A 14,641-nucleotide genomic window follows, 5' to 3' on the forward strand; every position below is an offset into this window, starting at 1 on the left:
CATTGAAATATATAAAAATGACGTGGCCGAATACTTTTGGCACGGTATATTAGCCCAGTATGCATCGAGACTATCTAAGTGCCTAACAGAGTGAGACATTCAACGATGATACAATGATTATGTGGTTGTACAGGTCCATGTGCGTGTATATGATCAATATAGGATGTTGCAACAGAATTGGATCAGTACTTATTTTATTTCATAAATGTATTGGAATTTGCATATATCTGACCGCTTAATGTTATGTATGGAATAAAATAAGTTTACGATTATTTATTTAGTGTTTGCAAATATCTATTTTTCTTTTGGATCCGAAAAATTCGGGTGAAAAACCCATAAATTAAACACGTTCGACGTCACTTCCATCGGCAAATCGCGCGTCAATATCTTTGACGTGATCACTCTCGACGAGCCTATTTTAATGTCGCGTCATCAATTTTTGGCGTCATCAATTATTACGTCATTTCTGGCAAATTCAAAAATTCGGCAGATGAACAGGGGTTAACGTAAACAGTCAACATCCGATAAATAAGCATCTAAAATGTATAGAAATTATGGGGTAAAGGTATAACAGCCATGCCTCTTTATGACAAGACTGGCAACTAGACCCTTAAGTATAAACTTGGTATCTAGTGCATTTTGTAGTGTGCATGTAGTGAACAACGTAGTGCACTACAGTGTTATCTCTAGTACACTATGATGTTAACTCTAGTCCACTACGTAATGCACTTCAGTTTTACAGTGATGTGATACACACATGTTCCAGTATAACCTTACAAATATAAGTATAATCAAATTACGTAGTTCCGTTGTCTGCACGTCAATATTGATGACATCATCGACAATGCATGCCACGGTCACACCTCATGAAGTCATGACGTCACGTAACTGTCTTCAGGTTCAAAAGGTTAGCGCGCAATTTATCACACCCTAGGGGTTGATAGAAAAAATCTCCCATGGCTAAAACCGGTGACAAATCAGTGAATGATGGGAGAAAATGTTTTCTGAGCAGATTTATAATATTAGATTATCTTCCGTTAATTTGGATCAGACATGTCGCAGAGACAGAAGTTAACAATTACCAAACCAGATTTTAGTGATGTTTTAACAGTCTATGGAGAACTGGAGAACTTTCACACATCACTATATACATCACGCATGATGTAGTGCATTAGACTTGGACACACCTCAGTGAGCCATGTCGTTATGTACATTTTCAGGAAGGGCGTATACATCTCCTTTTCGCGAGCTGCAGCTCCTCTGATGATGTCGAGGGCGGTATCGGACGGGCTGGCGGCCGAATCTATGATGCGTTGAAGTGGCAATCCATTCTGAATTTCTCCTAAAGCTGTCACGGCATTATCCGTAGCTGGAATAAAATTAGAGACAGTAGGTAATCAATCCTGATAGTGAAAAGACTTCCATTTCTATCAGACAGGCAGTGTGCGAAATATATCTACATTGCGAAATGATTATTTCTTAGTATGTCCGTTTAAAGAATGTGAGCATGCGAAATTAAATCTCCAATGAATAAACCATCCATTAAACACAAAACGAGGTTTTGATTATTATCTGAAACCACTCGAGGTAATACTTCCAAGGACGAATTTCAGGAAATCTAGGGAAGGGTGAAAATAAATAATACTGCTCAAATTGTAATGCAGAAACCTCTTGTGCAATCCATATACTGTAAGCTTACTAAGCGCAGTCAAATACGAATGCCAAAAACTACAAAAAAAATATGATGTATTAGCATGTATATACACAAGCGAAATTCGGTGATTTAATATTGGATATTATACAAATATAGTATTTTGATGACGTCGATTTGAAAACACCATCAATCTTTTATTATATGCACCCGGTAGTTGTATACGTACAATGAAAACAATATCAATCTTTTATTAAATGCACCCGGTAGATGTATATGTACAATGAAAATGCATAAATATAAATGTACAACATTACACCCGTAGCTCCATGTTCAGGACACAGTCGAATGTAAAGTTCCTTTTCCGATGAAATACACCTGTAACGTTGACACCAATGATATATCAACATTAAAATCTATTCTCTTATGCTAAGTATTTCATTCAGTAAAATAATCCGTATACCGTGTTGTAACTAGCCTAGTCGGAATAAACTTCTAACTTCTTCATTATTCAATGGCTCCAGACACTTATTGAATGCTGTTTCTATTTTTCTACTTCTCTAACGTGTGTATGTTGAAACTTTAAAAGTTTAAACTGTAGCCATCAGCTGGTAGATATCATCATCATCACCATGATCATTGAGCGTTTGTTTTTAAAGCGCCGGGAACAGGAGCGTTTTGTTACATTGCTAATGTTCAGCAAAAAAAAAACCGTGCAATAACTATTTTCTATAAAATAATTCTGGAATAATAGAACGATAAAAAATTTATATTTGTGAACACGTACTTTATATCAATGAAGAATGTGACCAAAAAATCCAGGAAAAGATAATAAATCATTATATAGAATCAAAGGGACAATTCAGTGAGGCTAATTCGTTACATAACCACGAAGCAAAATATGACATTAATGTATTGTTCTACAGTCCTTATGAAACATATGACAAGAAATAGCGACAAATTCCACAACATTGTTAAGTATTTTGATTAATACCATTGAAATTCCAAATCGTTGATCAACACGATTAAGCAGGTACAACATGTACGCTGTTCCCTTACCCGAGTCAAAGTCACGCATGTTAAACAAATGCAATACATAACCGCTGAGGAGTTGATGAAATTATTTTTAGACAAGAACATGCATCTAATAATGTTACCACAACTGTAAGAGCGATTTGAGTAGTTCTAGACAAAAAATGCTTTACTACACAGGCAAGGGTCAGGGTTCGGCATACAAGGCTATGTGTAATGGCGATTGAACATTTCACATACATTTGACTGCAGTGGGCTTTTTTGACATATCACAGTAAAACTAACTAATCTAATTTCCATTAGAACTGATTTGTTTCCGAAATATGTGCAAGTTTTAATGAAGTCTTAGAGCGAATTGTCCCTTTAACAAAATACATGCATTAGTGCTAAATATGTGCGTTTACAGTAAGATCAATTATGAACTATATCTTATTAAAATGCCAAATTAGCGTTGCAGAGGTGGCAAAGTATTTTTTATGAACCAATACAAATGGTTTTGAAGCCAATTGATGACCAGAACGTACCTATAAATCCTATGATACACATCGTGATAGATACGTTGCTCCCCCTCATCGTCAGCTCTTGTCGGAGTCCAGTAAAGAATCCGCCCAGTGCCCACTTCGTAGAGGTGTATGGAACAGAGAAGGGCAGGGGTAATTTGCCTGGAAAGTGGAAAATACTAAACGTCACGTCAGCAACCAGTGTATGATATTTATTGTAACCATACGTTGGAGAACCAAAACCAATCTGTTCTGTAACAAATAGTTACATTATACAATTATTTCGTATTATATTATGTGTCATAGATTCGGTACATCGCCGCTTTAAAACTTTATAGTTACATTAGAGTTATCCCCCTTTTGTTTCGCTCTTTTCGCAAGATACGCCATTGGAGGGCCTCGCACCATTAGTTTGGGTGGTCCAAAAATGTGAGTTTACAGAGTTTATAATCGTTTAGACTAAATGTAATTTCATTCCTATTGTATGTTATGTTATCGATCACTCATATTTACTATGAATAGGAAATATACAGTCGACATATTAAAGTAAATCATGTCAAATTAAGGTGCATATCGTTTCGAGTAACATTTATTGCATTATAGCATAGTGTTGTTTGTTATGTGTTCTGTCTATCAGAAAGAGTAATTCTTCTTTCTGTTTGTTTCAGTTCTTCACTTTGTTTCATCGTAATTAAAATAAACCTCATACGCCGAGATATGGATTCGGGTTTTTTGTGTAGTATTTCGCCCCCCTCGTATCAGGATAGTGAAGAAATTTCGGACACTCTGTAATCGTGTTTCAATGCAGCCCGATAGACACTTGTACAACTACTCGTACTAGTCTCAGTGACCAATGGAACTGTTTTCGAACAAGCAATTTCGTACAAATTAGTGTCACACGTACCACTACTTGAAAACTACTCCATATAAGACTTTCCATATATATTACACATATACAGCCTCAATTTGTGTACAGTTAACTAGAACATTCGTACAAATATGTCGATCAAATCATCTGTAACTCAGGAAAACATTCTTGAAAGCCGAAGGACACGGGTCCTGACTGAGAAGGCCAAAGAACAATATGAACAAACATTAACCAAATTCAAGGATAAATTGTCCTCTGCTTGGGGAAAGTGCCAGTCTGAGTTGGACAATGTTATGTGTGCTAGTGATGATAACGTAGAAAATCTAAAAAAGTAAGACTTTCTCTGTCAATAGTATATGGTGGATATTGCATGATTTCAGATGAATTTACGTCCTACATGGACACAATCAACTCTGCAGAAAGCCAAGGTGAAGTAGCTCATCACGCAACAAATTTCAAAAGATCAGACTTCATAGTAAAAAACGTCCTTAAACAGATAGATGTAAAAATTAGTTCCGCAGAATATGAGACTCGTTCCAATCGGTCATCGAGGTACTCCGATCATTCTGGTCGCACTTCACGACACTCCGATCGCATCTCACAACATTCGAACTCTAGCTCTGATGCCGCTAGAAGGAGAGCTAAGGCAGACGCTGCTAAGGTTCGCGTCGCATATGTACAAAAGGAAGCTGAGTTACGTAAACATCAAGCATTTATTGAGCAGGAGGAGAAATTACACTTAGCAAAATTAGAACGTCAAAAACAAGAACTAAATGCGGATATGTATGTTTTACAAGAACGCAAAAACTGTGCCGCAGCGGAAGCGGAAGCTGATGCACTTGAGACAATCAGTGCTGCAGGTGAAAGTATACATATTCCTGCACATCTCAATGTTCCTGTAGTGGATACTGTGTTGCGTACAGAGAAATATGTTAATTCGCTCACAAACATTGAAAATGGATCGCGTTACGACACAAGGGAACCGAACATTGAAAATGTGTCACATTACGAAGCAAGAGAACCGCACTTTGAGAATATGTCGCGTTACGAAGCGAGGCAACCCAACATTGGAAATGTGTCGCGCGACGAAGAAAGACAACCGAACATGGAAAATGTGTCGCAAAATGAATCGAGACAACCAGTCATGAAGGAGAGCACTGTCGCGTCTGAACTTTCGCAATTTCTATTAAAAAAAGATCTAATATTCTCGCGACTACACAAGTTCGACGATTCACCCGAAAATTATGCTGCCTGGAGAACTGGGTTTTGTAACATCATGGACGAACTCAATGTCTCGCCACCTGAAGAACTTGACTTGTTAATACGTTGGTTAGGACCTGAATCGGTGAAACACGCGACAAGCATCCGTGCAGCAAGTACGTCAAACCCAGTTAAAGGTCTTTCACGACTATGGGACCGTCTTAATGAAAGGTACGGAAGCCCCCAAATGGTCGAGAGCGCACTCAAAACAAAACTAAACAATTTTCCCAAGATCACGAACAAGGAGTTCAAGCGATTATATGAACTTGCTGACATTCTTTCGGAAATTGAATCTGCCATGGAAAACCCGACATACCGAGAACTTCTCTCATACTTTAACACCACTGCTGGGATAAATCCTATAGTCTCTAAGTTGCCGCACAACATTCAGGAAAAATGGACAAATCATGCTGTTCGGTATCGTAAACAATTTGATGTTGTTTTCCCACCCTTTTCATGCTTCACAGAATTCGTGCGCGAGATGAGTCAGATAAAGAATGATCCAGGATTTGTCTATGACAACGACACTGCGAAAGACAGCAGTACTCAGAAACAGGACAGAAATCCTGTTAGTCGTGCCCCCGCAAAGAAACGTGGAAACCAGTCGGCACCTCATGTCTCTACTTTCAAAACTGAAATCTCACCTACAGGAAACATGGAGTCTATCGACAGTTCATCGCTTTGTCCGTTGCATCACACAGGCCATTCGTTAAACTCCTGTCGTCAATTTCGATCAAAACCTATTGGAGTTAGGAGAAAATACCTTAAAGAAAAGAGGTACTGTTTCAAATGTTGTGACAGCACTGATCATGTGTACAAAAACTGTTCGAAGAACATAACATGCAATGTATGTCAAAGCACTGAACATCCGGGAGCTCTACATTTCGACGGCGGGGAGAAAAGTCGTGACAAAGAACCAGTAAAAACAGTCACCATACCACATAATGAGAAAGTTACGGCAAATTGTACGCGTATTAACAATGCCAGTGGCCGAAGTAAATCGTGTGCCAAAATCCTCATGGTAAATGTTCACCCTACACAAGAGCCACAGAATACAGTAAAGATGTATGCGTTGTTAGATGAACAAAGTAATAGATCTCTTGTACGCCCTGCGTTTTTCCAACTTTTTGATAAAAAGTACGAAACTGTAAACTACTCGCTATCGACATGCTCTGGACTTGCTTCAGCTACAGGGAGGAAAGCATGTGACTTTACTGTCTCAGCACTTGATGGTTCATTTAATGCGGACCTACCATGCTTACTTGAATGTGACAATATTCCGAACGAGCGAGAGGAAATTCCAACTCCGGATGTTGCTTTGAGTTACCCACATCTTTCTGACCTCGCACAATACATTCCTGATCTCGACCCTAGTGTAGAAATTGTCATGCTTCTAGGCCGTGATATCCCTGAGGTACATCACGTACAAGATCAACGTATTGGTCCTTCCGGTTCACCTTACGCGCAACAACTCCATCTAGGATGGACAATAATTGGAGAAACGTGTTTAGGTACTATGCATCGTCCCGACACAGTCAATGTCAATAAGACTTATCTCATCAAGGACCGACCATCGCTTTGCAAACCTTGTCCCTACAATCTCCGAGTGAAGGAACGTGCACCTTCAGATACCACTGCGCACGACGAGTGTGAACACTCAATCTTCCAAAGAACCAGAGATGACGAAAAACTGGGTTTCTCTCGTGAGGACCAGGAGTTCCTGAAAATTATGGATAGAGACTTTACAAAAGACTTACATGGGCGATGGACAGCTCCACTACCATTTAAACCACATCGACCGCGTTTGCCAAACAACAAGTCCCAAGCAGTAAAGCGCGCTCATATACTTGACAATACACTGCGTAAGGATCCCATCAAGAGAGCACATTTCATAACCTTCATGCAGAAACTGTTTGAGCAAAAACACGCCGAACTAGCTCCACCGCTTCATGACGGTCAAGAATGTTGGTACTTGCCAATCTTCGGAGTGTATCATCCGAAAAAGAGAGACCAAATCCGCGGAGTCTTTGATTCATCGGCTAAACATGACGGGCTGTCGCTCAACAATGTCTTGATGTCCGGTCCAGACATGACCAACAATTTACCAGGGATCTTGTTGCGCTTCCGCAGAGAGCAGGTCGCAGTAACAGCCGACGTCCAGCAAATGTTTTACAACTTCTTTGTCTGTGAGGATCATCGAAATTTCTTGAGGTTCTTATGGTATCAAGATAATGACATGTCCAAGGACTTGGTTGAATACCGCATGTGTGTGCATGTATTCGGCAATACCCCCTCACCTGCGGTTGCTACGTACGGCCTTCGGAGAACTGCATGTGAAAACGCTGACAACTTTGGCTATGATATGAAGGAGTTCGTTGAGCAAGACTTTTATGTTGATGACGGGCTTATGTCGCTGCCATCTGCACCAGAAGCTATTGACCTCATGAAACGTACGCAACAAGCTCTCGCTACAGCTGGCATAAGGCTTCACAAAGTGGCTTCAAACAGCACACAAGTGTTAAAATCATTCCCCCAAGAAGACCTCGCAAAAGACTTAAAGGATCTGGAGATAGGTACAGACAGCTTACCTGTCCAGCACAGTCTCGGACTCAGTTGGGATCTTGAATCGGACTCATTTCTGTTTCGCATATCTCCAGATGACAAACCGTACACTCGTCGCGGTGTTCTTTCAGTGACTAATAGTTTGTTTGATCCACTAGGCTTTATCGCACCTGTTGCAATCGGAGGGAAAATACTGCTGCGCTCTATGACTACGGGTATGTTCGACTGGGATGAGACTCTTCCTTCAAAGTTCTATAAATGAGTGGGAACGATGGAGAGATTCATTACATGATCTTCAGGACCTCAGAATTCCACGTCAGTATACTTCATCATCCTTCAAAGAGTGCGAGAACATCAGTGTCCATGTTTTCTCAGACGCTTCAGAGAAAGCTATAGCCTCTGTCGGTTACTTGTTGACAGCATGTGAAGATGGAACTCAAGAGCTAGGGTTCATCTTGGGTAAGACCAAGGTTGCGCCACTTCATACCACGACGATACCACGACTTGAGCTGTGTGCTGCTGTTCTTGCGATAGAAATCGCGGAAACTATATCTGAGCAACTCAATCTGCCGTTAAGCATCTTTCGCTTCTACACAGATAGTAAAGTGGTTTTAGGATACGTGTATAACCAGACCCGCCGTTTCTATAACTACGTGTGTAATCGCGTAACGAGGATCCGCAAGAGCTCAACTCCTGAACAGTGGAACTTTGTATCAACAGAACATAACCCCGCTGACCAAGGAACTAGACCTATTCACGCAAAGGACTTGTTGGAAAGCAAGTGGCTCCACGGTCCCACGTTTCTCCTCGAAGGAACAGAGTTCTCCGACGACCTTGTTCCAGAGGTATCGGCTGACGATAAGGAAGTTCGGCCAGAGGTATCCTGTCTCCTCACCAAGGCAAAAGTATCAGGTGAGACAATTCTTAAGCGCTGTGAAAAGTTTTCCAATTGGCATCAGTTGGTTACGGCTATGGGAACTTTGATTAAATTAGCAAGGCGAATTGGTGGAGGGAATTTACCTTCAACTCCGAGTTGCCTCGAGTCCTTCTCGCGTGCACAAACTTTCATTCTACAACTTGTTCAGCGAGACACCTTTCCGACGGAAATCGAATGTTTGTCATCTGGCAATCCATGTCCTAGAGATAGTCGCATATCTGCTTTGAACCCGTTTCTGGACCAGCATGGTCTCCTGCGCGTGGGAGGACGTTTGAAACACGCAAAGATAGACACCAACGAGAAATATCCGATCATCATTCCCAGCGCTCATCATATATCCACTCTCATTGTGAGACACTATCATGAACAGATGAAACATCAGGGTCGCCATCTCACCGAGGGATCTATCAGGTCGGCTGGCTTTTGGATTGTTGGTGGCAAGCGCATAATATCGTCTATCATTCATAAGTGCGTCACGTGTAGGAAGTTTCGAGGCAAGGAAGGGAACCAGATAATGTCAGATCTGCCTAAAGATCGTGTCGTACCAGGACCGCCATTCTCCTCTGTGGGCGTCGACGTTTTCGGCCCGTGGAATGTTGTCGCACGTCGGACAAGAGGTGGTGTTGCCAACAGTAAACGATGGGCCGTGCTATATACATGCTTGACGACTAGAGCCATTCACATTGAAGTCGTTGAAGAACTTAGCACCTCAGCATTCATCAACGCGACTCGTAGGTTCATCGCCATCAGAGGAAAAGTGACGGAATTCAGGTCAGATCGAGGCACCAATTTTGTGGGCGCTACCGACTTGATGAGAATCGACGCTGTAAATGTAGAGGATGGTCCATTGAAGGAGTTTTTGTTTAGAAGTGGAACAGTATGGATCTTTAACCCTCCACATTCCTCCCATATGGGCGGAGTGTGGGAGCGGATGATAGGTGTTGTTCGACGGATCTTAGACTCTATGCTTTTCCATACTACGACAAAGGACCTAACTCATGATGTGATTACTACATTCATGGCGGAAGTCACTGCAATGGTAAACGCGCGACCTTTACTTCCTGTCTCTACTGACCCGGATAATCCAACAGTTCTGAGTCCCAGCATGTTACTTACACAGAAACCAGCTGAAACAGGAGAATACATCACCGACACTAACAGTAAAGACATGTACAGAGCTCATTGGCGTCGAGTTCAAGCGTTAGCCAACGTTTTCTGGAAGCGTTGGCGTCTCGAGTTCCTTCAGTCTCTCCAACAACGTCGCAAATGGACTGTTCGCAGACGTGATATGCAACCTGGAGATATTGTGCTAGTTATAGAAAAGGACTCCCATAGGAACAACTGGCCCATGGGAATCGTGAAGGAGACTTTCCCAGGTGATGACGGTCATGTGCGCACCGTCACAGTTCAGTTATATCGCAATGATGAACAAAAAATCAAAAAACTATGTCAGACCCATCACGGAACTTATCGTACTCTTAGAAAAAGAGAATCAGTAATTTGTGCCAATCATGGGAAATTCTGAGACTAATTTCATGGACATTTCAAGTGTATTAATGAACTAGTTGATTGCCCTGTAGGTTAAAGTGACCACTACGAACTGAAGTATACTTGAAAGGCTTATTAGTTGTATGTTTAATTATAGTGGTATTTCCCATATTCAATACCAGACGGGGAGTGTTCTGTAACAAATAGTTACATTATACAATTATTTCGTATTATATTATGTGTCATAGATTCGGTACATCGCCGCTTTAAAACTTTATAGTTACATTAGAGTTATCCCCCTTTTGTTTCGCTCTTTTCGCAAGATACGCCATTGGAGGGCCTCGCACCATTAGTTTGGGTGGTCCAAAAATGTGAGTTTACAGAGTTTATAATCGTTTAGACTAAATGTAATTTCATTCCTATTGTATGTTATGTTATCGATCACTCATATTTACTATGAATAGGAAATATACAGTCGACATATTAAAGTAAATCATGTCAAATTAAGGTCATATCGTTTCGAGTAACATTTATTGCATTATAGCATAGTGTTGTTTGTTATGTGTTCTGTCTATCAGAAAGAGTAATTCTTCTTTCTGTTTGTTTCAGTTCTTCACTTTGTTTCATCGTAATTAAAATAAACCTCATACGCCGAGATATGGATTCGGGTTTTTTTGTAGTATTTCGCCCCCCTCGTATCAGGATACAACTCTTCAGTAGCTACACGTGTCTTTTTCTGATGGTTATAGTCCACTCTTCAGTAGCTACACGTTTCTTTTTCTGATAGTTACAGACAACTCTTAGTAGCTACACGTGTCTTTTTCTGACAGTTATAGACAACTCTTCAGTAGCTACAACGTGTCTTTTTCTGATAGTTATAGACAACTCTTCAGTAGCTTCACGTGTCTTTTTCTGATAGTTACAGACAACTCTTTAGTAGCTACACGTGTCTTTTTCTGATAGTTATAGACAACTCTTCAGTAGCTACACGTGTCTTTTTCTGATAGTTACAGACAACTCTTTAGTAGCTACACGTGTCTTTTTCTGATAGTCCCTGTCTAGTAGCTTTATGTGTGTCATTGTTCATCACCGCTAAAGCTTGTACTGTCATCTGACATAGCATGTGTAAAAACGCCTACTTTCACGACTGGAGTAATTGCAATTAATTTGGTTTCAAAAGAGATTGATATCAATAACGAAATAAAAGTAATGACGTTCTAAATACCAGTACACAAGGGACCAGCTGCACATCAAGAGTCAAGAGTCAAGAAGTTTTATTTAGAGTCGCACACATGAGGAACATAATAACATTAGCACTGTAGTGCTATTCTTGCGACAAACATATGTGAAAATATCACAGTACAAACAGGTAATATATAGATAGACAGGCAACAATTTAAATATAACAAGCATGCAATAGATACATAATATTTAGTTGGAAACAGCTATCACAGTTTAGAACAGAAATAAGAAAATTTAATTTAAAGGTAATAATTACTTTAATAATTACGTTTGTATGTCACACAACTGAAGTGTAATGTACATAAATGATAATATAGCAAAGTGTAAAAATTTACAGGATATACACTAACATAGTGTGAATTTCAGGCCACGCTTCGGTAATACAACCTAATACAGGTAAACCACAAGCATACGCAGACGTCTTATCGGGGTGAGCGAAAATAACAACGAGTCACAGACCGTGACGAATCCAAGCACGCGTACGGGTGTGAATGTGGACACGCACAATTATGCGCCAGGATATGGAGAAACCAAGCCGATGTTTCGAAAGGAACAGGATGTTTTCGGATATGGAAACTCATATGAAAATAAACAGTTTTTTAAACCACACCGAGTTGTTAATCTGTTTAGGCGAGGTAATGCCCGCCGACCATTTAAACGGTTTACAGAAAACGGGAGGTATATGGCGCATATACCCGGACAACGCGAGTGACCGCCTAACGTTACTGACCCGTGGTATCCGTGTCCGAGGCAAACATATAACGTTATTACCAGAAAACCCAGAACACAGAAACATGATCCGGGAACTACCACTCGATTAAAAGTCTCCAACATACCATTGTCAGCTGAGGTTGGCGAAATAAAAAAAACCTAGAAGGAAATGGATGTCAAGTTCTCGATATGTTATGAGAAAAGCTGAGAATCAATAACAAACTTACGAACTGCGACAATGGTGATAGAGTGGTATTTGTCAAAAAGTTGAAAAATGATTTACCAAAATCAGTACCAATAGGCGCTACATTGGAAATATCTGGTACTATAGCCAACCGAGAGGCCTAAACAAAAAAAATTATCAAATGCCTCGAAGTAGGTCACAGTATTACCACTTGTGAGAACGAATGGAAGTGTCTCAGTTGTGGGAGACAAGGTCATAAAAGGTCAGACTGTCCAGACATAAATGAGATTTAGATGGAGACGGAAAAACAAACAAGCTGAACAACAGACACAACAACCACAACAATAGAATCCCGCAGAAGAGAAAAATGGAAAACAAAAAACAAATAATAAAAATGACGGCAAAACAGAAGTTCCAGTGAACACTCTACAAAAATACATGAAACCGACTGCCTTCAGTACTCCTGCTTGCGAACGAGGAAGAAGTCATTATAAAAGCAGAACGCCTCCCTCCCCAGAAACAAGCGAAAGCAAAAAAGGCTAAAGAAAAACAACCAAAATGAAACAAATCCATGTAATTTCCCTAAATGCACCAGGACTGCGTGATAAAAGAACACGGATGAGATTATACGAATGGCTAAAACAACAAAATTTTGATATATGTCTACTACAGGAGACACATTACACCGAAGATATTATCGAAATAGTAAACGATGAGGTACACGACTTTGCTGAATATATACATAACTACTGGAGTAATAACAATAGAGGAACATCATGCTTAATTAAATTAACACTGCATGCAGAACTTAGCGATATTTACAAAGATAATGTTGGAAGATTTATATTGACCAATATTCATATAGATCAGCATATATATACAATATGTAATTGGTATGCACCCAACTTACGGATGCAAAGAAACGCCTTCTTAAAAAGTATTTCAAACGAAATCAAAACCAGAGCGACTGGGGAGATTATATTATAGGAGGAGGTTTTAATGAAACATTACACGAGAAAGATAGGGAAACTATTACAAATAACAAAAGAAAGGTAAATATTTGTTATGGGTCAAAACACATAATAAAAAATCTGAAAAAGGGCGAAGCAAGTAGGATATATTTGTTTTTAATAAGTAAGGATATTATTAGTGCAGTAAGATTTACTGACATCAGACCAGCGCAAATAAAAAGTACAGATCACCAAGCGTTATCGCTTAAAGTCTATGTAGCTAAAAATAAAGGCCCTGGGATATGGAAGTTGAATAATAATAGTGTCTTAGATAACAAAGAGTACATAACTACAATAACAAAAGCGATTCAAAACTCCGTACGTCATTCAATTCAAATGAACTTTAATAAAAGGCAAACATGGGATTATTGCAAACCAATTATAAAACATGAAAGTATAAAATTTTGTAAACAAATATCAAAAACAACAAAGACAAATGTTTATTATCACAAAAAGAGATTAAGAACACTAACTGAAAAAGAAAATATTAATGAAACTGAAAAACAAGAAAAAGATGAACTAGAGACAACCCTAAACAATTTTATGAAGAAAGAGCGAAAGGATTCCAAATTTGTTCAAGAATCAAATGAGTAGAAGATGGTGAGATGATGGTGAATAGGATTAAAGAATTTTATAAAAAATCTATATCGCAGCGAACATCCAGATATAAACAAGATAGATGAATATGTTAATGAAGTTCAAGTAAACACGCTGACTGAAAAAGACATAAATTGTTTTGAAGGAATTCTTTCATTAAAAGAATTCACAGAATCAATACACAAAATGAAAAGAAATAAAAGTCCAGGGATGGACGGCTTAACCGTAGAATTTTACATTAAATTTTGTGATAAAATAGGGTCGATTGTAACAGAATCTTTAAAAGAGGTTCATTTGAAAGGGAAACTAAGCGAAACACAAAAAAAATGGATTAATAACGTTGATTCATAAGAAAAAACGAATACACTAAGTTAGAGAACTGGAGACATTATTAAATGTAGACTATAAGATAGCGGCACATGCACTAGCCACAAGGCTAAAACAAGTGATGCCAAAATAAATACACACGGACCAAAATGGGTTTATAAAAATAGATTTATTGGCTTTAATATTAGACAAATTTAGTACATAATAGATTATTCTGAAAAATTCAACCTCGACACGTGCATATTATTTTTAGACTTCAAAAAAAGCTTTCG

General features: G+C 39.3%; 3 protein-coding genes and 1 long non-coding RNA gene across 4 annotated transcripts; 3 read left to right on the forward strand and 1 right to left on the reverse strand.

Annotated features, from left to right (window-relative positions):
• Positions 1 to 508: 508 nt before the first annotated feature.
• LOC138313977 (hydroxysteroid 11-beta-dehydrogenase 1-like protein A) lies at positions 509 to 3,342 on the reverse strand. The gene is made up of 2 exons (XM_069254196.1): positions 3,208 to 3,342; positions 509 to 1,369 (listed from the first exon to the last, which is right to left on the reverse strand). Exons 1-2 carry the CDS (start codon positions 3,254 to 3,256, stop codon positions 1,134 to 1,136), a joined length of 285 nt encoding a protein of 94 aa, XP_069110297.1. The 5' UTR covers positions 3,257 to 3,342; the 3' UTR covers positions 509 to 1,133.
• A 92-nt stretch (positions 3,343 to 3,434) lies between these two features.
• Positions 3,435 to 3,897, forward strand: LOC138313976 (uncharacterized). Its single transcript, XR_011207308.1, has 2 exons — positions 3,435 to 3,612; positions 3,852 to 3,897. It is a non-coding gene; the product is annotated as an uncharacterized lncRNA (long non-coding RNA).
• A 486-nt stretch (positions 3,898 to 4,383) lies between these two features.
• LOC138313979 (uncharacterized) lies at positions 4,384 to 8,135 on the forward strand. Its single transcript, XM_069254197.1, has one exon. The coding sequence runs from the start codon at positions 4,422 to 4,424 to the stop codon at positions 8,133 to 8,135; it is 3,714 nt and encodes a 1,237-aa protein (XP_069110298.1). The 5' UTR covers positions 4,384 to 4,421.
• On the forward strand, positions 8,132 to 10,335 carry LOC138313975 (uncharacterized). Its single transcript, XM_069254195.1, has 2 exons — positions 8,132 to 8,192; positions 8,294 to 10,335. Exons 1-2 carry the CDS (start codon positions 8,132 to 8,134, stop codon positions 10,333 to 10,335), a joined length of 2,103 nt encoding a protein of 700 aa, XP_069110296.1.
• The last annotated feature ends 4,306 nt before the right edge of the window (positions 10,336 to 14,641 follow it).

Source organism: Argopecten irradians, unplaced genomic scaffold (assembly GCF_041381155.1).
Source record: "Argopecten irradians isolate NY unplaced genomic scaffold, Ai_NY scaffold_1133, whole genome shotgun sequence".
In the NCBI taxonomy this organism is placed as follows: domain Eukaryota; kingdom Metazoa; phylum Mollusca; class Bivalvia; order Pectinida; family Pectinidae; genus Argopecten; species Argopecten irradians.